The sequence below is a fragment of the Sorex araneus genome, chromosome X (genome assembly GCF_027595985.1).
Source record: "Sorex araneus isolate mSorAra2 chromosome X, mSorAra2.pri, whole genome shotgun sequence".
In the NCBI taxonomy this organism is placed as follows: Eukaryota; Metazoa; Chordata; class Mammalia; order Eulipotyphla; family Soricidae; genus Sorex; species Sorex araneus.
This window is the reverse complement of record NC_073313.1, coordinates 59,016,309-59,039,240: the sequence shown is the minus strand read 5'-3', so window position 1 is coordinate 59,039,240 and position 22,932 is coordinate 59,016,309. Positions and strand designations below refer to the sequence as shown.

Below are 22,932 nucleotides of genomic sequence, written 5' to 3'. Positions count from 1 at the left end.
TGTCTGACAGCATGAGTGCATATGTCTGAGTGTATGTCTGATGGCATGAATGCATGTAACATGTGAGAGTGTATCGAATGACAGTGTGAGTGCATGAGTCTGAGTGTATATGACTCAGGGTGTGCGTGCATGTGCCTGTGTGAGAGTGTGTGGGGAGAGGATGTGTGTGCACTTGACGATGTGTGAGTGTATGAGGCTGAGGGTGTGCATGCACTTGCGTGTGCTTATGACTCAGAGCATGGGGCACTCTGTGTGTGCGTGTATGTGTGCTGTGTGCAGGTGCATGTGAGAATGTGTGTGTGCTAGTGTCCTCATCTGCACTGGACAGTGCCAGAGCTCACAGATGTCCATCTGCTTCCTGACAGTGCCCGGCTGGGGTGTGGCCCTTGCAGCACCTTTGTGTCCTTTAGGTCCCTCTCCTTGTGGCCACTCCGAAGATCCCACCCCTTACACCACCGCTGGTCCCTGAATGCTCGCCTGGGGCACTCTCCGTGCCTGCCTGCTCTGTGGTGCCCAGTGCCCTGCATCTGCCTGATGCCACCTTCTCACTGGGGGTCCCTCCGATGGCACTCCGCCCCCTCTCCTGGCTGCCCTCATGCATGCAGATTTTGCAGAGCCCTGGGTGGGGCCTACCAGTGGGCTCGGGGACACACACTTGTCGGGACCCTTGGGGGGTCAGGGGGTGCCCGTGTGCCACAGTGTGGTGTGATAACCTTTCGGGGGGCACTGACTTTGAGGAATGACCCAAGTTCCAGCACCCTTCTTGGAAACGTTTAGATGTCGCAGTTGGGGGACAGTTTCAGGTGAGGCCACCTGACCGCCAAGGTTTCCTGCTACAGCAGGGCCCAGGGACAGCCTAGGCCGAGGCACGGTCCGAGGACTGCACAGGCCAGGGCTCCACCGGTGTCGCCAGGACCCCCAGCCTCACAGTCGCACCTAGCAACCTGCTGAGCAGCACCCACGGGGGCGACTTGGCGGCCTGAAGGGCGCGGCCGGGTGCGCGGCTCAGGAGCCCCGCGGCCCCCGCACCGCGCACCGCCCCCCGCGCCCGCTCCCTCCTCCCTGCGCCTCCCCCCTCTGCGCTCACTCCCTCTCGCCTCCTCCCTCCGGCTCTCAGAGCTGCGGCTGGAGCCGAGCGCGCCGCGTCGCCCGCCACCGCCGGTGCAGAGCGTGGGGAGCGCTCGCCGCGGCTCTCGCCTCAGAGGGTCGCGGAGGGTCGCGCCCTGCGCCCCGGCCCAGGCGCCCTGAGCCGCGGGCCTTTGGGTGGCTGGGAGCGGATCGGTGCCCGCCCGGCGCTCGCCGCAGCGCCAGCGCCCGCCGGAGCTGAGGCCGCCGCGGCGGCCGTGCCCATGACCGGGTAAGTGGTGCCCAGGGCGCACGGGTGCCTCGCGGGTGGGCGCGGGCGCGAGCGGGGGCGGGAGGCCAGGGCCGGCAGGTGCCGAGGGCGGCAGGTGGGGGGGGACGCGGGTCCCCGTTAGTGGCACCTGCGCTCCGCTCCGGGCCTGCGTGTCCTTGCGGCGCCGCGGCAGAGCGTCACCCCGGGGGGCCCGGGCCGGCCTGGGGTTTGCCCCGCACCCGCACCCGCACCCAGAGCTCTGCATCCCGCGCGCACGCGCATCTCCGGCGGGGCAATGGCCGCGGGGGGCTGTGGGCCGGGTCGCGGGAGGGCGCAGCTCGGACTCCCGGAGGCCATGCGCACGCCGTCCCCCCCGGCGGCCTCCCCCAGTGCCACCCTCCCCCGGGCCAGGCGCGCGCTGAGTGGCCCTCACAGGCACGTTCCCACGGGGTCCTCCGCGTGCCCACACGCCCGCGCAACGGAGCGCTGCAGGGGCGAGCCCAGGGCGCTGCCGTTACTGCAGCCAGCCCTGGGGACAGCTGCCCCCCACCACCCCCTGCGCGACCTTGGCCTCAGTCTTCTTAACTTGTGGGGCTGAGGCTGCTGGAATCTGGAGAGCCCTGGGCTCCCCCAGACTCTGTCCTGCTTCAACCTGCAGTTCCAGGGCCCCTCAGCATGACACCGGACACTTCCCAGCCAGGCCGGGGGCAGTGGAGCCCCTCAGTTCCCAAAAGCAGGTTTTGGGGGGTCTCGTACCTAAGTGCACTGACGCATCTGCCAGGGTCCTGTCTCCCCCACCCCCAGCTAGGTTCCCCCTAGGTACCCCCAGCTCCCCCACTGAGAGTCCCTTTGACTGGCACACTCCCGACCTTGACTAATCACCTGCTGAGGAGCGCCAGGCCTGGGTTTTGTCCCCGTTTCTCAGGTGGGTAGGTACGTTGAGGCCCCATGAAGGGAAGGGGCTTAGCCCTTGGATCCCGGGATGGGTGGATGGCTGGAGATTGTCGCACCCCACCGCCCTGGGGCCTGAAATCCGCCCCCCCACACACACACCGGAGCCAGTTTATACACCCTAGCTGAGCCTCTCCATCAAGGCCAGGAGCCATCGTCGCTAACATCCGCACTTGCCCTGCCGGGAACATGCGGCCCCAGGTCTGCAAGGCAGTAGGAGTCCCGCCTTCCCTGGCCAGCAGGGGGCGCTGCCCAGGGCAGCCTAGGGCCAAGGGTGGAGCCGGGCCCTGGAGCTTGGACCAGAGAGAGGCCAGGGCCAGGCTGATGTGGGGCTGCTCTCTGGGCCCTGTGGCCATCCTGGAGGAGGCGAAGGGCCAAAGACACAGCTGGTCTTCACTAGGCCCACCTGCATTGTGCCCTCATTGCTAGGCTGCGGGGGTAACACAGTCAGATGGACATGGGGCAGTGTGGGAAGGGAATTACAAAGAGCCAGAAGGAGAGCCTGTCCTTTGGGGAAGGAAGCCCCAGAGACTAAGAGCTAAGATCTGGGGTGACAGGATGGCAGGGAGAGAGGAGGCTGTGGGGGTTGCCCGGGCCTAAGAAGTGGGATGGCACAATTTCCATGGCGCCTCTAGGCCTGCTGACATTCGTGACCTTGGCCAAGTCCCTTTCCTGTTCGTGGCCTGGGAGGGTCGAGGCGGCTTTGGACTGCGTCTGCTGCTGACATTTCAGGCTCTGAGCTGGAGTGGAGCTTCTAAGGCTGAATCATTTGTCAGCCCCAGAGCGGGGAGAGGCCGGCGGCTGAGTCTGCGTGCACTTGCTATCACAGAAGAAGAGTGGTCAGGGGGTCTGGGGTCAGGCGTGGGCCTCTGTGCTGTGGGAGGGGCGCTGGCCAGGGTCCCTGGGGCTTTCTGAGAGCTGAAACCGGCACCTGGCCACCTCTGCCCTTTGAACTCAGCGCGTAGCTGGTTAGCTGAGGGCTGCAGTCTCTGTCGGCCTCCACCGGCCAGCAGGACTGTGATAATGGCATTAACACTCGGCCTGTGCCGAGGCCCACTTCCAGGGCTCAGAAACACTTGCTCCGTTCCGGGAACCCCTGGCAGCAGCCAGGACCACTCAGGAGATTTCATCCATTTTACGCATGAGGCGACTGAGACTAAGAAAGGTCACTTGCCCAAGGCCACACAGCCAGTAGGAAGTGACACCTGGACTGCCACCCAGGCCGTCGGGCTCCCACATCTGGTGTGCACCCAGCGCCTGGGTCTGTCGTTGTGGGACGCCATGACACTTCTGGTCCTGGGAAGACTCTGTGGGCCTGGTGTGGACTCAGCTGTGACCAAATAGGGGCTAGAACCATGGCCAGTGAAGAGAGGTGGCATAGACTGGGCCTGGAATCCGCTTCCCAGGAGCCTCAGCAATGTCATCTCTGAGGTGGGCGCAGGCAGGATGCAGCGGCCGACACCTGGGACCCACCCCGTCCCTTCTCCCTTCCCAGAGGCCACTGCCCTAGCCTGGCCCAGCTGGGCCCGCCCCTGCAGGCACACCTTCTGCTGGGTGGGAGGCTCCGGAAGCCACCCAGCCCCCATGGGGTGGGACAGCGGGAAAGCTTGAACCGGTGGCCATGCACGCCCTGGGTAGCTCAAGGTGGGGAAGGGGACCGAGGCAAGGTCACATGATTGAGAAGGGGATAGGAGCTGAACGCAAGGCCCGTGTGGCAGAAAGGCTTGGTGCACGAGAGGTGTCCTAATCAGATCAGAGCTGTGCCATGGTTGGGGGGGGGGGCATTTGGTACCCAGAGCTGCCTGGTCATTCTGTTGTGGTGTCTCTCAGACTCAAATTTGTTCTTTCTTGGGTCGCAGTCCCTGGCACTTTCCAGAACTTTGCGTGTGAGGCAATGTCATGACAGTGAAGGAAAAACGCAAGGTTGCTTGTCAGGGGTACCCGCTACTTCTCCAGTGGCTGGTGGCCATTGTACAGGACTGTGAGGACTATGAATGTTTCTCTCCTTCCAGAAGACTCAGTGTGTTGCCTGTAGCAGCTTTAGGACCAGCGTATGCCCAAGTCAAACACAGACCCTGGGGACACTCCCGAGTGACCCCTCCTCCCCAAGAGTTCCTTCCAGTGGAGGCATTCAGGCAAATAGCCCTTCTGTGGAGGGGTCCGTGGGCAAGGGGGCAAGAGAGGAATAATGGGAGGGGGCGTGTCCGATGGCTGCGCCTGCTGCTCTAGACTGTGTCTGGCCCCTCCCTGGACACCCATAGCGGCCCCCATGGCCGAGTGTCCACGTTATTGCATTTGCTTCTGCTCTGTGGTCTCTGCATCGGGTGTTTATTGCCACGGCTGTAATTATGCCACGGCCCAATTGTGTAATCTGCTTTCCACTTCACATAAGCATTTTCTGTATTAATGTAATCCCTTCCGAAATGAATGCTTTTTTCAAAATGGCTCTAGTTGAATTTTGTTGTGAGAGGCTTCCTTCGTGAGGACCGGGTGAAGCGCGCGCGCGCGCGCTACGCAGCGGCCACTGCAGCGGAGCGAGGCACTCATGGGCTGTAATTACAATTTTTAATGGCTGCACAATATTCTCTCAAGAGATTGTAATTCACTTAATTATTTGGCTATTTGTGGAGATCCAGGCTGCCGGGACCGTTTGGCTGACGCGGGGCTCTGCCGAGCATCTTGGGGGGCGGGCGTGGTAAAGCCAGGCCTGTCCGAGGAGGCAGTGCCCAGACAGATGTGCCTCCTGCCAAACGGTCCGCCCAAGGGCTTCTGGGGTGCATCTGATGGCTGCTCTGGCGGCCTTGCCAGTCTTCAGCAGAGAAAAAAAATCAAGTCGGAACCCTGGCCTTTGCTCTCTCTCCATTTAATGGCTCGTGGGCGTGTGCACTGCTCCGCCACCTTATTAATCGCATCCCTGCGCTCCTGCGCCCAGCGACTTGTCTCATCCCGACCTCGCTCCGCCGCCGAGGTCCCGGCTTTCTCTTGGGGATTGGAACTGAAGGTTAGACATGAAAGATGGAGACAATTTCCAGACTTGTTGCAAATGACTTGAACATCTCTTTGTTCTTTGCCATTCCATTCTTTTTATGTGCTTGGTAAACACTTTGGATCCAGCAGCCTCCATTACCTCTGGGCCTGCAGGGCCACAGCACTGTTTCCAGGGTGGCGGGTGTCTGCCAGAAAGCAGGGCTGGGGGGTTCATTCTTAGCAGTTAACCCTTTAATCCAGAGACGGACAAAGGTTTTCGCGAAATGATCAGAGTCAATATTTTCTCCTCTGGGCTGCGTGGGGGCATGGTGACATGTGTGAGCGCACACATACACACACCAATCAAACTTGATTTGCAGCAACACTTGGTTGCTAAACGTGCTCTCTGGGGGATGCCATTTGCTGGACCTGTTTAATCCAGGGGGCATTTGTCTTGGGGAAGAAGATGATGTGGAGCTTGGACGCAACCTTTTCCTGGCTGCCGATTTGCAGCGAAGCCTTTGGCCCCTGTCTAGTCACCCTGTGTGGGACTGTCAGCCTGCATGAGGACCCAGGAGGGGCATCTTCAAGGAGGACCAGCCTGGCGAAAGGTCTCAGAGCCCTCACAGGCAGTAGGAGCACCTTCCCTGGTGTCACCCACAGGGACCGGGCCCCAGCCATCCCCCTCCCAGGCTCTGTTTCAGCAGGTGCTTGGGGGTGAGGGGGGAGGCGCCCCACGTGACAGAGGCCTGGAGTCGAAAGCAGGGAGTGACGCCCTGGGTCAGACTCATCCTGAAGGACCCCATCAGTCGGGATTGCCTGCCAAGCACCTGGGCTCGGCAGCTGGATGGTCGGGATGTGGTGACCCTCTGAACCGTCTGAACCCCCTCTCCCAGCCTGCTGGGCCTGCTGCCATTGTGCAGTTCCCTGGGCCTCTCCTTAGCCTTTGCCAGAGGCTCCTGGGAAGGATACAGCTGGGTGCTGGGTGGTTGCTTGACTGGGGGGTTGCTCATGGGGGGGTCTTCCGGGTCACTACCTTTGTCTCTTAGCCAGGCCCCAGGTGTAGTCTGTCACACCAAAGTGGGGAGCCTTCTCTAAGGGTCCCCTCATTCCTCTAGGACCCATGATGGGGCCCGTGGGGTCTGTGGCCAGGAGACACACTTGTGTCCTGCCCGTCTGCTCTTTGCTCCCCTCAGCCTCCAGCTGTCTGTAATTTCCTTAATTATCCCTCTCGGCCTTGGCTGCTTCCGGTGGCTGGTAGCTGGGTCCGGGATTGGCAACTGGCAGGAACAGAGAGTGTGGTACCTCACGCAGAACTGGGGAGACTGAGCCGGAGGACAGGGACCCAGGGGACCCACAATAACCCGCCCAAGCTCCTGTTTTCTGCCCCTTTGGGCCCCAAAGCATGCCTCCAGGCCTAGCCAGGGACCTCAGGGCCCCCTTCCATGTCACTGCTCGGCCAGGCAGGCCCCAGGCCCTCAGAAGCTGCTCCTATGGGGAGGAAGCAGCCAGTGGTGGAGGTGGAAAGAGGTGACCTGGGGGGGCCTGCTGCAATGCAGGCGTGCCCGGAAGCGTGCAACCCCCCCCCCGCCTTGCTCTCTACATCCTGAGCCTGTGCAGCTCGCTCTAATTGGATAATTAGTGTCATCGTGCCTGGCTCTTGGCAAGAAACAAGTGACAGCCCTCCCAGGGCACTGCCGTGACCCCTGGAACATTCCAAGGGCCAGAAGGGGGAACTGGGAAGGGCTCCAGGGGAATGTAAACTGCCCTGCAGAAGGCTGGCCAGGTACTCTGTGGACCAGGAGGAATGCGGGGTGCTCAGTAGGGGGTTGGGGAGTTAAAGTAGCCTGATGGGTGCAAAGAGCCTCCAGGGCACGGCAGGGCATTCTTAGAGCCCGTGGCAAGCTTGCCAGGAGGAAGAAGGATGGGGATCGGGAAAGGGAGGCCCTGAGATGTGGAGGGAAAGGCCTGAGTCCCCAGACCCACTGTTGTTGATCTGGAGGCACTGAGTGGAGGTGGATCCACAGCCTGAGACAGACTCGATACAGGCTGGAACCTTGACTGAGCTCCCGAATGACCCCAGCTCTCAAGAGGATGAAAGCGTGCCCCATGCCACCAGCTAGCTACTTTCCCGGCCAGTGCAGTTCTCCATCTGCAGTCAACCTTATGGCCTTGGAGTCGACAGTTGACCTCTGGGGTGCCAGAGAGGTGGGCATGGGGCTCCTAAGTCCCAGGCAGTGAGAGGCCGAGCTGATTTCGGATGTGCAAGGAGATACCCCAGGGGAGAGCGGGTCACAGACACCCCACTCAGGGAAGCAGCCATTTGAAGAACACTGGCAGACCTCCTAGGGCAGGGATGCAGCTGTTTGGTCCCCAGGGCTCCAAATCATTCGCCACACACGGGGCCAGAAGCTGGCCCAAGGAAGTTGCTGGTACTCTTGTCTTCACGGGGCATCATAGCCAGCAGTGAGGACATAGGGCCAAGAGTGAACTGTCCCTTCCCTTTAGTCCCTGGGGCTGTCCAAGAACAAGCTATCTCTGGAAGATGTCCCTGGCCCTCCTGGTAACACTGGGAGCAACATCACTACCAGCTGATGACTATACACCAAAGCAAAACCTAAAGGAAGGCCACTCAGTAGGCCTCCAGTCCTGCCTGTCCTTCTGGAACCTTCTATGGTGGTGGTAGGGGTGGGGGTGGGGGAGGCTCCAGGCACAGGGCATGAACTGTGGTGATAGGCATCAGCAAGCCCATCATTCTCTGCCTCGACTCTTCTCTGTCGTTACATGGGGCAGCTATCAGCTAAGCAGGATGAAGGTGCTGGCAAAGGTCCCTTGGCCCTGGGTGTGCGTGGGTTCTGTGAAGTTGTGCCTGGCAGTGACACTTGTCATTGCAGCAGCTGTGACCACAGTGTGGCCAGTGTCTGAACCTGTTTGGGACTATAATCATGGTCGTAGTCAGGTGGCACACGACAGGTTGGCTACATCATTTGGGGCATCGAGTTTGGGGCCTTCAGAGAAATATTACAGCCACCAGCCATGTCCAGAACCTGGCCTGGTCCCCCACAGAGCTCCATCCCCAGGGAACCTCATCTCCCACCCTCCTGCCACACTCCCCAGTGCCCCGCTGCCATCTCTGCCTCTAGCTACTCCAGGAAACCCTGCAAAGCACCCGGCCGCCTCCCTCCTCACCGTGTTCTCATCCAGGCACCGCTGGACAGAATTGCCTCCCCTTCACCAAGGGGATGCCACCTGCAGTGTGTGGGTACGTGTGCCGCCCTGACTTAGCTCCTTGCAGTCCGGGGCCTCTGGGTCCGCGGCCCCCTCCTGGCTCCTATGAACGCGGGCGGGCTGCCAAGCTCTCTTCCGGCTCCAGCTTCTAATGTGTGAGCCCCCACCTAGAACCCGGCTTGCTGGCTCCCGCGTCATCTGCGGATGGCTTGGCAGAAAATGCTCTTCACACGGAGGTGCCACATTACTTTCTCTGTTGGAGCTTGTTGGAACTGGAGGACCCGGGGCCCTCTCAAGAGCCCCTGAAGGCAGCCAGATGTGTGGGCTCAAGTGCAGCTGTGCCTGCGGCCTTGGGGAAGGGGGGTGCTGCCTCTGGCTGGGAGGTCCTGACCAGCATGTCTCGTGGCCAGAACCAAAGATCAACTTAAGAGTCCGTAATCCAGAGAGGCCACCTCCAGTTTCCTGGAGGTGGCCAGGGCCCAGGAGGGATAGCACCCAAGGTCACCCACCCAGAGGCGGGGGTTGAATCTGGTCAGGCTCTGGGTCTGGCCACTTCCAGGTTCTAGAATCCTCCCTAGACTGATGCTGAAGAGCAGGGCTTTATGATGCCCACCATCTTGCCACGTGGGTGGAGGTTCACAGGGCAGAGGAGGGGGTGTGCTCGAGGGTTGCAGGTTCCTGGCCTATTGTTATTGTTTTTGCCCAAAGCTGCTCCCCTCACCAGCCACTTGGAGTGTGCACAGATTGTACCAGGAGCAACGGGAAGGGGGGCAAAAGGGGGGCTAGCCTTTTAAGTCTGTTTTCTCCTTTTTCTCTCCTTTTTCCCCATCCTCCTCCCTGCTGGAGCCATGAGGCCAGGCGCTGCAGTGACAGTGTCTGTGAAATATTAATGAGGCTGGTCTAGGTGTCCGCTCCTTCCTGCTGCCAGCGCAGCTCAGGGTCAGGAAAGCAGGTGTGGGTAGGAGGGGGTTAAAGACGGTGGGCTGCCGTTGGCCCTAGAGAGGGGGGTGCTGCGTGGCCCCGTGTGTTGACCCGGCCAGACTTTCAGAGGTCCGAGCCAGTTGAGCAGTGGCCTGTGGTGTAAAGGATTCCCCACAGGCTGAGTGGGGGTCCCAAGACTGATGGACAGATGGTTCTCCACAGGTGGGGTACCCCTGAGGCTTGGGCACCCCACCCCTCTTCCTCACGTGTTGTCTCACTGGGGCCCTGGGGGCTTGTCCTCGTCACCAGCTGTAAGGCAGGAGAGCAGAAAGGACAGCCTGGGCTCCCTGCCGCCACTTGGGTGCTGGCACTTGAGTGGCAGCTCAGCTGTGCCCAGACCTCACTGACATATGTGGGCAGTACCCCAGCTTGCTCTGAATGGGACTTGGGTAAAATGGATGTGGCAAAGGCTCAGCTGCACCCTAGGTTTCGGGGTCGCATTCCTATAAAGGTGAGGCCGGTAGCAGGTGGGATGTTGGTGAAGTCAAGCAGGGGGCTGGGGTGCCTCTCTCCTGCCACCTGCCACGTCTTCTTGGAATGTGGAAGGTGGGACCTCGTGAACATCCCCTGGCCTCAGTTTACCTATCTGGAAAATGGAGAGGAGATACCTCTTGCTCTTATGGGGTGTCTCTAAGAGTGGGGTTGTAAGAGAGCAGGGGGATCCTACCACATTCAGGAAGCTTCATGCTGCCCTGGGCCTGGAGGGAGAGATGTCAGGAGGCCACGTGGCAGGTTCTGGCGACAGGAAGGGGGTATCCTGGCTTTGAGGTGGGGGTGTAACAAGTCACTGGGCCTGGGGGTCCAGGCTCCGCTGGGGAAAGGGTGTGGAAGCTTACCGTGTTGGCCAGTTGGGGCCAGACAGGAGTGAGGGCCAGAGGCCCGGGGTCCTGCCCATGAGGTTTATCATTAAATGATGGCAATCAAGGTGTGAGTGATGAGAGGGAGCCCAGCGTCCACACAGTGGTTGGCTGCTGCCCCTTTCGGCCCCATAGATTTCCTGCACCCCTGCCAGCAATGCTGGGAGACAGGGAGGTGGGGGACACCTATAGGACTCCCCAGGGTTTGCCGCCTGCCTCTCCCCTCCCCCTGTAGTCATGAATATCTGCAGCCAGGCAATCACCTTGAGAACTAAGCAGGTCACAGAAGAGCCCCCTAAATTCCTATACCCTGGGAAAGCAGCCTTCCCCAGCCTCGCTGTTGGCCTCTGGCAGTCACTCCTGCCTGGCCCCAACCAGCCACCATGGGGGGGAGGGCTCTCCACGGGCCACTAGCCTCTGCTTCTACACCCTTCCCCCAGTGGAGCCTGGACCCCCAGGTCCAGATGCTGGGGAACCGTTCACTCTGGGCTGCTTGAGTGTCACCCCCACATGCCCATAACCCTTTGGGGGACCCCTTCTGGCAGCTCTGAGCTCCGGGAAGGCATAGGGCTGGTGGCCTGGGTCTTGGAGGCAGAAAAAGGGGGGTGCACCCCAGACCACCTTTCTTAGTGAGGAAGGGAAGGGCTGTGGGGGTGGCAGAGAAAGCCAGGGCAGGGGTGCCATGGAAACGGCAGTGACCATGAAGTGGGAGGCTGCTGCCAACCTTGCCAGCGTGGGCAAGGAGCCCCCGTCTGCACTGTGCATCTATCTCACAATGATGCCCCCATCCCCGCAGCAGCGGGCAGTGGGAGCCCGTTTCCCCATGCCTATCCCACACCAGGGGCCTGCGTGGGGATGCGGGGCTCCACAAATGAGATGGTGGAGGGCGCTGGCAAAAGGGGAGCTGCACAAAACCGTTGGGAGTCAGGTGTGCAAACCGGCCTCTCCTGACAGTGCAGCGCCGCAGGGAGTGCCACAGGGGCTGTTGGACTCGAGATGAGCTTGGCAGGGAGGGCTCCAGCAGCTGGCTCGTGTGCAGGCTAAGGCCGTGGCCTTGGGGCTCTTCCCCTCCTGCATGAGGGAAGTGCCACGGGACACACTCAGATTGCCCCATCTGCTCTCCTTGGACACTGAGAAGGCTGTGGGCATGTTGGTGTGTGGTGAGCGACAGTACCTATCCATCCCTGCAGGAGAGGGAAGGTGCTGAGTTCCAGGGTTGCGAGAGGTGATGGGGGTTGGGGGTGGGGGCTGCAGGCTGTGTGTGGCCGAGTCACCAAGTGACCGTGGACTCTCTCTTGAGACCCTCTCTTCCTTCCCCCACTCTCTTGCTCCCTGCTCTGGCTTCCTGGCCCCCTCCATCCTGCCGAGACCTGGCTCTCTACAACCCTGCACAGCCCCAAGCCGAAGAGGGCAGGAGGCTGCTGGAAGCCAGCGCCTGGCATCTCTGGCAGTGCTTGCTGCCTGGGTGGGTCTTAATCAGGCAAGAGCTGGTGGCAGCAGGGCCAGGACAAGGCTGCTGCTGCTCCGTCTCCACCTGTCACCCTGCCTTAGTGTGGCTTCCCCAATGGATTTGGGGGGCCCCGAGGGCCTCCAGAGCTCACCAGCATGCGCCAACAATTCTTCCTGCCACAGCAGACCTTTGCTTTGGACACAGTGCTCCTGCTGGCCAGGACCGAGGGGGCAGGCCTGAGGCACTTGGCCCTGCCTGGGCAGTGAAGTGCACCTCAGGGCCACTTGGCAGGGCATGTTCTCAATTGCCACCTCAACTGTGCGCCTGGCTTCTTGCCTTCCTCCCCCCCACCAGGTGTCTGCGGCTGGTCACGGCCCCACTCCCCCGCCACTCTCGTACCAGTTGGGGTGCTGGGACCTCAGTGGCCTCCTGTTCCTAGCTGAGAGGCTGGGCAGGATGGACGAAATGGCCAACAGTTCCATCGAGTCCCACCCCAAGGCCCCCCAACCTGGGGGCTTCGGGTGTACCCTAGCTGAGCTGCGCTCGCTCATGGAGCTCCGTGGGGCTGAGGCCCTGCAGAAGATTGAAGAAGCCTATGGTGACGTCAACGGACTCTGCCGACGGCTAAAGACCTCGCCCACCGAGGGTAAGTGGGAGCTGCGAGCCCCCACTCTGCGTTCCACCCCCCCTGCCATTTTCCCTGAGCCGAGAAGTGTGTTCCTTCTTGGGGTGGACTAGAGAGGGGGGCGATGAGTGTGTGCTGGCCGCTGGGCTCCCGATCCCTTCCCACGCAGCTCTTGCAAGAAATGTGCTGGTGGAGAAAGGCCGCGTGAGCCTTCCACAGGCTCGAAAGCAGGGGGATGAGGGGGAGGAAGTGGGTGGCTCGGAATGGTGGGCCCTGGGCACCCAGGGTACTGAGCGGAGGTGGCACAGCCCCTGCCCATCCTGAGCGCATGAGGAGCTGAGGGCAGGTTCTCTAGAAGGTGCCTGGGTCCAGCTGGCACCTCCCTGGAAAGGCTGTTCTCAGCCAGCACTGATTGATCTCAGCTCCTTTGTCCCCTGGGCCTTGGCCGGCTTCTCGCTGTCTACAAGCAAGGCCAGGTAAAGGGTGCTGCCCAGCAAATGATGTCTCGCCTTCCCTCCTCGTGGCCCTGTCCCCTAGGATTTGAGGCCCAGGGGGTGGGGGTCCATGGGAGCCAAGGACTAGTTATGGTCAAGGTTCCAGCCTTCCCCAAATAAAAGGAAGCAGCAGATTGAGCTGGGGGCGGTGGCTTAGTCTGGCCTCGTTAGCATCTGAAATGTCAAGGCCTCTGGAGAGCGGCCTGGTGAAGGGCAGACAGGGGCTGGGTGGGCCCCCTGGGAGCGCCAGAGCACTGCCCCCTGCCCAGGAAACCTGCAGCTTTGGCCTTGACTTCTCTCCCTCATCTGGCCCCCAGCAGCCTGAGCTCCCCATGGCCCAAGCTGACCATGCAGAGTGGTGCTCAGCTCTGGGCACTGCCATTGGAGGACTCTCAGAGCGACTCTCAGACCAAGTTTACTGGCAGGCCCTGTGGACCCCTGGGCCCCATCCCTTCTCCTCTGGCCTGGAAAGGGGGCTGAATTAGCTGGGAGCTACGCAGTGTGGTCCTAATCCCATTCTAATGGCATCTGGCCTCTGTGTCCATGCCAACCAGAGGGCCCAGGCTGGCTTGGGCAGTGGCAGCCCACAGTGCTGTGGGTGCTCTCAAGAGGCTCAGTGAATAGCCCAGTACAGACAGCTGAGTCCCCGGCCCTCGGGAGCGGAACCTCTGAGCCTGAGAAGGACAGGCACAGCTGGGGCCTCGGGGGGAGGACGGTGCTCTGGGCTCCCTCTGCTCGGCTCCTCCTGCCCAGCAGCTCCCCTACACAGCACCAAGAGCACAGTGTGAGCTGCCACGCATCCCCTCGGAGACGGGGTCCGGGCAGCAGGCTCCCTGGGAAGCTTGTGGGCTGGGTGGGGGCCCCTTCACCTATGCTTCTCTCCAGGGCCTGAGGCCTGGCCCTCAGCTTGCTGGGCTGTGTGGGGGGCACTGATCCCCAACGCTCAAGCCCCTCAGCTGCTCGAGAGTTGGCAGCATGGCTGTGCGTGTCATTCCAGTCACCATAGAGACGGGCAGCAGCTGACGCTGCTCAGAGCTGGCGCCTCCACAAGTCACGGCAGGTGTGGGGGGCTGGCAGCTGTCTCACGGGGCAGCCATGAGGGCATGGCAGGGGGCACCTGCCTTCCCGGTCTCCTCTGCTGCTGCCTCAGGGTTTCTCCCTGCATTCGAGGCCCCCTCCTCTGGCGTTCCCCTTCCCGGATCTGCAGCAAGGCACAGGCCATTGGGATGAGGGGCTCCTGGGGATAGCGAGGTGTGGGGGTGGCCAGCCGTTGGTGCTGCTGCCTTCTGACCCACGTGTCCACGCCAGGTCTGGCAGACAATGCCAACGACTTGGAGAAGCGCAGGCAGATCTACGGGCAGAACTTCATCCCCCCCAAGCAGCCCAAGACCTTCCTGCAGCTGGTGTGGGAGGCCCTGCAGGATGTGACCCTCATCATTCTGGAGGTGGCGGCCATCGTGTCCCTGGGACTCTCCTTTTATGCACCGCCAGGGGAGGAGAGCGAAGGTGAGCACGAGGGAGCTGGCGGGCCGGGAGGGGTCGCTGGTGGGGCATCTCTGCCATCGCCCCGCTGCCGGTCCCTCCTGTCCTGCTCAGCGTGCGGCAACGTGTCAGCCGGGGCAGAGGACGAGGGTGAGGCGGAGGCCGGCTGGATCGAGGGGGCAGCCATCCTGCTCAGTGTCATCTGTGTGGTGCTGGTTACGGCCTTCAACGACTGGAGCAAGGAGAAGCAGTTCCGAGGGCTCCAGAGCCGCATTGAGCAGGAGCAGAAATTCACCGTCATCCGCAATGGACAGCTTCTCCAGATCCCTGTGGCTGCCCTGGTGGTGGGGGACATCGCGCAGGTCAAGTACGGTGAGTGTGCACAGTGTGCTCTCCCCTGGGCCTGGGGCAAGAGGTGGCGATGACGCGGGTCACCCCATGATGCGCCTGCCGTAGGGGACCTGCTGCCAGCCGACGGCGTGCTTATCCAAGGCAACGACCTGAAGATCGACGAGAGCTCGCTGACTGGGGAGTCTGACCACGTGCGCAAGGCAGCTGACAAGGACCCCATGCTGCTCTCAGGTGAGGGGCAGTGACACCCCAAAAGGGCCTGGGGGTAGCAGAGTGTCTCCCTTGCTTAGTATTTCCAGAATGTTCCGGATTGGCCATGTGCGGGCCTGCAGGAAAATAGATGGAAAGGCCCAGCAGGATGTGATTTCAGATGTGGCATTTGAGGGCCTCTGAGCGCACTGTCCATGCCTCTGGGCACTCTGGGAGAAATCCTGGCGATGCAAGCCTCAGTCTCCAGCTTTTGATGTTGCTGTGCCAGGCACCCATGTCATGGAAGGTTCTGGAAGAATGGTGGTGACTGCCGTTGGTGTGAACTCCCAGACAGGGATCATCTTCACCTTGCTCGGGGCCGGTGGAGAGGAGGAGGACAAGAAGGAGAAGAAAGGTTAGACCTGGCCTGCTCCCGGCTCCCGAGAGCCGGCCATCATGGTGGGGGCCCCTCTTTCAGGGTCAGTGCCCCTGGGGCGGGAGAAGTCATCCCAGCAGCCAAGAATAGGTGGAGCCTGGAGGGGGACTCCTGGGCATGCCTAACTGGACTCCCTAAAGGATGTCTGAGACCTCAGTGGGGATGGGGTGCTGCCTGTCCGGGACATCAGGCCGGCCACAGAGCCAGAGCACGCTGGGAGGGTGCGGGGTGCCCCAGGTCAGTGAGAGATGACGGGCTGGCTCTTCTGCACGTATCAAGGGGGGACCCCTGTCTCGGGCAGTCTGGGTCTGGGAACTGTGCCAGCCGCCCCGGACCCCCTGCTGCACCTTGGCCACACCATCCCCCTCTCCTGCAGGACTCGGCCCGCAGGAGGGCGAGGGGTGGGTAGGCGAACCCCGGCCCCCTCCCCCCGGAAGTCCGGCTGATCTGGCCGCGCGGCCCTCCACCGACACCCCGACGGCCGGTTAGCAGGGGACCCTCCAGGCTCGCTCCTGGGGTTGCGGGACACCTTTGTGGACTCACCCCCTTCCCTTAAGTCAGGCCCACCCCAACTGCCCCCAGGCCCCTCCTCCCAGCTCCCCGTCCCCTCCCCTGCCCAGAATGTGCTGCCTAGTGCTCAGCGGGCTTTGGGAGGGTTTATAAAGGGGTGCCCACCTCTGCACCAGGCCCCATGCCCCCACCCTCCCTCTGTCTCCCGCCCCATGCCCGCCCTCCTGCCTGGTGGCTTTGACCCTGAGTCTCCCTCCAACCTGGGGCACCCTCCTTCCACTCTTCCCATCCTGCTGAGCCGGCCCCTCCACCCTCTTTCCGGGGGTCCCCGGGACTGTGCCTTTTCTCTGTGCTGTCCCACCCCTTCCCTCTGGCTGTCTCCACCCTGCACCCCACTCTGCACCCCCACGGGGGCCCCAGACCAGACGGCGCTGCCCGGAGCTGCCTCCTCTGTTCCTGGGGCCCAGTGGCCCATGCCGCTTCGGGGTGGCGGCAGATCTGGCTGTGGATCCGCCAGCAGACGTGGCCCCCAGGACAACAATCAAACCGCTGTGCCACCTGCTGCTTCCTGGCCCAGAGTCCTGTGCCGGCGGACTCGGGGGCCCTCAGAAACCGGAAGCGAGAGCAGCTGTACCTTCTGGGAGCACCTTCATCCTCCGTTGGGGTTCCCCAACGGACAGGCCTGGGTCCCTGCCTCCCACCGCGCCGCACGCATGCCTGCATTTGTCCCCAGAGCCCCCCTAGCCCAAGTGCCTTGCTGCTGCCCTCTGGCCACCCGCTGCTGCCTCCTGCTGCCGAATCCCTAGGCTCCCCTGGCGCTGGCTCTGGAGGGAGGACCCTGCAAACCATGTTGCTGGGAGCAGACAGCTGGAAACTCCCCTTCCAGTCACAGGGTGTGCTCGTGAGCCCTCCACACTGCTCCGTGCCCATGGGTGTCCTTATGTCTCTGTGTCTGTTGCTCCTCTTCCATTGTAGGCAAGCAGCAGGATGGGGCCGTGGACAGTGGCCAGAGCAAAGGTAATGGTCCATGCATGGGGGGCAGGGTAGGGGTGCCACAAGGAGCAGCTCTTAGATAGCAGGTGAGTGGCCTGTGCCTCCCACACCAGCTCCTGAGTGGGGGCGCCTCCCCTGGGGCGCACTGGGGAAGGCAGTGAGGCATAAAATGGCTGGGCCCAGCATGGGGCGCGGGGTGGGAACAAAGCAAAAGCTGTGGGTGGAAGGTCACTTCCAGGCGCTGGGAGTGTGGGCCATTAAAGCTCTCATCCAGAGTCATGAACCTGGGCAGTCACATGCACCACAGGGGACCCAGGGCCACCAGGGTAGGGGACACTACTGGGTAGGAGGGGCCAGAGGGACGGGCAGCCGAGCCACTGGCAACCAGGCTGTCCTTTTCTCTCTTGGGTGGGGATGGACGGGACCTCGTGGGCCAGTGCTGCTGACACAGAACATGTGAGGTGACAGAGGTGACAAAGGCAGCTGGAGTAGGGGGAGGAGAGCGGCCCAAGGTGTGGTCATAGTGGGGTGTCAGGGGCACATGGGGTTCGGGGGAGAGTGCTGGACACCCTTTGGTCAATGAGTCTGCTCTGGGTTGTGAAACATTCTCGGGTCCAGGGCGACCTCCTCTCTGTGTACGTCTGTCTGTCTGTCCTTCCCCTGGATGCTCCCGTGACCGTGCGGGCTAGTCTGGGCATCTCTGGAGGGGCCGAGCTTGCGACAGAGGGGGGAGATGCTGCCGCCCTGACCCACGCCATGCCTCCTGTGTGTACAGCGAAGAAGCAGGCGGGTGCGGCAGCCATGGAGATGCAGCCCCTGAAGAGTGCCGAGGGCGGCGAGCTGGAGGAGCGGGAGAAGAAGAAGGCCAACGTGCCCAGGAAGGAGAAGTCCGTGCTGCAGGGCAAGCTCACCAAGCTGGCCGTGCAGATTGGGAAAGCAGGTAGGCACAGCACCGATCAGGGACTGCTTCCTGGGCTGTCCCCCTCCCACAGCCCTGACCGTGTCTGTCCCTCCTGCCCGGCATGCAGGGCTGGTGATGTCCGCCATCACTGTCATCATCCTGGTCCTGTACTTCGTCATCAAGACCTTCGTCGTCGAGGACCGGGTGTGGCTGGCGGAGTGCACCCCTGTTTACGTGCAGTACTTTGTGAAGTTCTTCATCATCGGAGTCACTGTGCTGGTGGTGGCTGTTCCCGAGGGCCTGCCGCTAGCAGTCACCATTTCCTTAGCGTATTCTGTCAAGGTACCAGCAGTGCACCCGGCGCATAGGGGGCATGGAGCTAGGAACGGTCTGGGAGAAACCCGGGGTTCCAGCAGGGGAGGGCTCATCGGTACCCGGGGAACAGCAACAAGAGCACAAGAATGTGGGGGACACCAGGGGCAGGAGAGGCAGAGACCGATGGAGGCCAGGGATGCTGGAGACAGAGGAGTGAGGAGGGGTCCACAAGGGGGCATGTCCAGTCTGCCCATCAGCAGCTTGCAAGAGTCCAGATGCCACACACCGGGTCCCCAGTGGCTCCTCAGCCCCCTCCCAGGAAGCCCTTCTGTGCTCCTCACAGAAAATGATGAAGGACAACAACCTGGTCCGGCACCTGGACGCCTGTGAGACCATGGGCAATGCCACAGCCATCTGCTCCGACAAGACAGGCACGCTCACCACCAACCGCATGACCGTGGTTCAGGCCTATCTCGGGGACACCCACTACAAAGAGGTTCCGGCACCCAGCGCCCTGAACCCCAACATTCTCGAGCTCCTGGTCCACGCTATCTCCATCAACAGTGCCTACACCACGAAAATCCTAGTGAGCAGGGCGCGTGGCCCCGGGCTGGTGCGGGGCTGCCCCGCGGGGCTCTCAGAGCTGGTGAAGAGGCTCATGGGCCCCTCACGTGAGTGGCCCCTGAGGAGTACTGTGCACTGAGCACTGCTGGGAGCACTCCTGAGTACCATTTGGAGTAGCCCCTGGGCACATCCCAGGGTCAGTGCTAAGGGGAGCCCCATGTGAAAGAAAGAATTATGGGGGCTGGACAGAGAGCAAAGGGTCTAAGGCATTGCTGCCTCCTCCAAACCCTGCCAGGAGTAATCCCTGAGCACGGAGCCAGGAGTCAGCTCTGAGCACTTCCAAGTGTGGCCCCCAAACCAAAATAAAGAAAGAAATTAAAAAAAAACTGTCAAGTAGAACCAGACTAGATTCCAGGGTGCAAACCAGTTGGTTGTGGACGCACTGTTCGAGCCCCAGGGTGTGGGGGCGGACTCGACCATGCACCATGGGGAGCCCCTCGCAGCACTGCTTCTCGTCCCCAGCCTCCAGAGAAGGAAGGTGGCCTTCCGCGCCAAGTGGGCAACAAGACCGAGTGTGCCCTGCTGGGCTTCGTCCTCGACCTGCAGTGTGACTCCCAGCCCGTGCGGGAGCAGATGCCCGAAGACAAGCTGTACAAGGTGTACACCTTCAACTCAGTGCGCAAGTCCATGAGCACCGTCATCCGCACGCCCCGTGGTGGCTTCCGCCTCTTCAGCAAGGGTGCCTCGGAGATCCTGCTGAAAAAGTTAGTGTCAGCCTCCCTGCCCATCGCCATCTCTCCCATCCCAGACATTGGCATCACCCTCCCCCATGGAAGCCCCTCTCCCCTGCCCCTGGCAATACGAGTGCTTCCACTCCGGCTTTGCCACTGCCAGACTTCCTAGCCATGAGTGCACGCAGGACCCAGTGGACTCAGTTCACAGGGCCCATTTGCGGGTCATCCAGCTGGTGGGCCTTTTCCTGACTGCATAATATTCCATGCCGCGGCCAGCCCTGTTGACCACCCTTCCTTGGGACAGTGCCACTCTGTTGTCAGGAGCGCAGGGTGATGAGAAGCATATCTCTGAACTCAGAGCACTTCTCAGTGTTCACAGCCACAGTTTACAAGGGAAGGGGTTGGGGTATGTGGGGCAACATATGGGGCTTTGGGAGAGCGAGGCTGTCCTAGGGAGGTGCGGCCCCATTCTACATTACCCGCATGTGTCACTTGCTGCTTCCCACCATCATTATCACAGCCATCCAGGGCCCTACGGGAGATGTCACACTGCGGTTTCTATAGAGATAATACCCAGAGCTGCAAAGCCTGGTGACATCTGGGGGGCTACCAGGGCCACCCAGCATGCTCAGGGGCCCTTGCAGTGCCAAGAGAGAGTCAGGCCAATGCTCTGCCACTTGCACATCTGACAGTCGCTTATGGAGTGCCCCCCCAACCCATACCCCATGCCACCGGCTGGCCTCAGTAAGGGCGATGCAAGTCCTTTGCCATCTTTTCAATTGTTTGTCTTGAGTTGGTTCTGGGGATCCTCACCCACCAGCGAAGGGTGCCCACACCTCTCGGTGCTAAGGTGTACAGGGGGATCTGTTCTTCCTTGTGGGTTTCTGAACTGGTTGGACTTAATTACACCCCAGTAAAAGAGCCAGGAGAGGTGGCCTGCCCATTTCCCAGTGTCCCAGCCCCTGGGTGCCTCTCTCCAGAGCTACCTGCTGGGGGCCGAGGGGCAAGAGATCTTCCTCCCCAAGCCTTCTGCTGGGTGCCCATGGCTGGGCATCTCCAATGTGCCCCCCGGGTCCCCCCAAAAGCCCAACTTCTATTGACTTTATTTTTAGAGGGCCACACTTGGCACCGCTCAGGGCTGACTCCTGGCTTTATGCTCAGGGATCCCTCCTGGCAGGTTTGAAAGACCATAGGTAGTGCCAGGAATTGAACCTGGCCTGGCCACATGCCAGGCAAGCACCTGCTATCTCTCCAAATTCTGCAACTGGGCTCTGGGTCTCAGCCAGGCTCAACTCTTCTCCGGCTGCAAGAACTGGAAGCAGTTTCTCCCCGCCCATGGTCCTCAGTTTCCCCTTTGCCTGAGCCACGGCCACGGTACACACCTTCATGCTCAGGAAGAGCTCCCTGGGCATTCCCTGCCTGTCCTCTGTAGCCAGCCCCTTGCCCCGTTCTTTGCTGGGGTCTGCAGCCCTTTGCTCCCTCTGCCCACCCAGCCCACCTCTCGTGGCAACTTTGAGGCTCAGCAGAGCTCACAGCTCCAAGGCCACAAGGAACTGCACTAGCTGCTCCCAGGGATGCAGGGACCCCCCATTCTTCTGAGGGTGCCTGACCCGTGCTTGGCACTGGCGCCTTTCAAGCCCAGAAATGCAAAGGGAAGGTGCTTCAGGATATCATTTCTGCCCTGGGTAGCCCTGTCCTTGATGGTCGCCGGCTGCCAGGCGTGTGGTCTGCTCTGAATGAAGGTGTCAGTCAGGGCCTTGAGGGCCACTTCCACGCTATCACCTCATCTTCACTTGGTAGGCACCTGAGTTGCGAACCAGGTCACACGCTGAGGTGCTGTGGGAAGAGCAGAAACAGGGGGTCCACTCACAGGCCACAACAAGTGGAGCATCTCTACCCCCACAGAAAGCCCTTTGCCTCTTGTAGGGCAGCGCGGTTTCCCCTGGGCTCAGGGACCCCTCTCTGGCCTGGCTCCTCTGCAGGTGCACCAACATCTTAAACAGCAATGGGGAGTTGCGTGGCTTCCGGCCGCGAGACCGGGAAGACATGGTGAAGAAGATCATTGAGCCCATGGCGTGTGACGGCCTGCGCACCATCTGCATCGCTTACCGGGACTTTGCGGCCACCCAGGAGCCTGACTGGGACAACGAGAACGAGGTGGTTGGCGAGCTCACCTGCATCGCCGTCGTGGGCATCGAAGACCCTGTACGGCCCGAGGTCAGGCAGTGCTTCCTGCTCTTGGCCTAGCAGCACCAGCCTGGGGGAGCTCCTCGGGGGCCCTAAACCACAGCCCTAGCCCAGAGCTGGTGCCAGGCGCATGGTGGCCACATGGTGGCAGCACCAAGGCAGCTTCGGCTGCTGCGGGACTCAGAGTTCTCCCCTGCTCGGAAGCCTGCACACCTGAGATTTGCAGAGCTGGAGAGTCAGAACACATTTTTAGGGGCTCAGGATCCAAGTCCCCAGTACCTGCTGCTGGTATCAGGGGGCCTGTGGTTGGATCCTCATGGTGCCATCTCTTCTGTTCCTGTGCACTCCCTCCCTCCATAGTCCGAGGACCCTCAGCATGCCTGGACTCCCATGTGTATCTGCACCCCACCTGCCCAGCCTGGACGACCCCCCACTGCCTGACTCCTGGCCCTCACTTCACCGCCCCCCATGGAGGCAGGCCCCTGTTGTCTTGCTGAGGGCCCAGGCACAGAGCAGGAACCGGAAGTGCTAGGGCACACCATGCCTGCGCACTGAGCCCCCCCTTCTCTACCCTCCAACCTCTCAGGCACTATCTGGCTCCATCCCCACTGCACTGAACTTGGGGTGCAGTCACCCTTTTATCATTGGGGACACCTCCTCCTCTTGCTGGGCTGTTGTACCCACCTTGCAGTGGCTTTCAGATCTCTGGCACTTAGACCCAACCTTTTGAGAAGGCAAAGGAGAGGTCTTGGGTCAAACTCCCGGTCCCAGGGAGGTATCCTCAGGGCCCCAGGACGTCTAGTCTCAACAGGCGCCCCACTCAGCACCTCTGAGTCTCCACTTGCTAGCTGGACATGAGGTGGAAGATCCGGGTGCTCCCAGGCCCCTTCTCTCAGCTTGGGCGATGACATTAGGGCGGGAGCCAGGCCCCTGAGAGGTGATGGAGATGCTCCCCCGCTGCCTGTTGGACCTACTGTTATCGCATACAGGCCTTCGTGAGGATCTTGTAGCCTTCTGGGGGTCCTTCAGATGCAGATTTCCCCTCCAGCCCTTCCGGCCCTGCACTCGCCCCAACCACCCTTGGTCTCTCCCAGGTTCCGGAAGCGATCCGCAAATGCCAGCGTGCAGGCATCACCGTGCGCATGGTCACTGGCGACAACATCAACACGGCCCGGGCCATCGCCGCCAAGTGTGGCATCATCCACCCTGGAGAGGACTTCCTGTGCCTGGAGGGCAAGGAGTTCAACCGGCGCATCCGCAACGAGAAGGGCGAGGTACTGCCCACCGCCGCCCGATGCCCATAGCCAACTACCCCGCCGCTCCCCTCCTCTTGCCCACGGCCCCGCTCTGCCCGCCCACACTGCCTGCCAGTGCGCAAGCG

The 22,932-nt window shown here is 61.6% G+C and overlaps 1 protein-coding gene across 5 annotated transcripts in view; it reads left to right on the top strand.

The window, feature by feature from the left end:
- The first annotated feature begins 1,116 nt into the window (after window positions 1–1,116).
- ATP2B3 (ATPase plasma membrane Ca2+ transporting 3) overlaps window positions 1,117–22,932 on the top strand; it is a 39,823-nt gene continuing 18,007 nt past the window's right edge. For 2 of the 5 annotated variants that reach the window (XM_055120113.1, XM_055120115.1), the window contains exons 1-14: window positions 1,118–1,357; window positions 12,125–12,416; window positions 14,198–14,395; window positions 14,486–14,743; window positions 14,828–14,953; window positions 15,201–15,326; window positions 15,724–15,831; window positions 16,833–16,874; window positions 17,626–17,790; window positions 17,879–18,093; window positions 18,410–18,652; window positions 19,153–19,394; window positions 21,347–21,581; window positions 22,646–22,825. In XM_055120113.1, the coding sequence (XP_054976088.1) occupies window positions 12,227–12,416; window positions 14,198–14,395; window positions 14,486–14,743; window positions 14,828–14,953; window positions 15,201–15,326; window positions 15,724–15,831; window positions 16,833–16,874; window positions 17,626–17,790; window positions 17,879–18,093; window positions 18,410–18,652; window positions 19,153–19,394; window positions 21,347–21,581; window positions 22,646–22,825 (2,328 nt within the window). In that variant the 5' untranslated portion in view covers window positions 1,118–1,357; window positions 12,125–12,226. Of the gene's footprint in view, window positions 1,358–12,124; window positions 12,417–14,197; window positions 14,396–14,485; window positions 14,744–14,827; window positions 14,954–15,200; window positions 15,327–15,723; window positions 15,832–16,832; window positions 16,875–17,625; window positions 17,791–17,878; window positions 18,094–18,409; window positions 18,653–19,152; window positions 19,395–21,346; window positions 21,582–22,645; window positions 22,826–22,932 lie in introns of all 5 variants that reach the window. The other 3 variants (XM_055120114.1, XM_055120116.1, XM_055120117.1) reach the window with 2 other exon arrangements.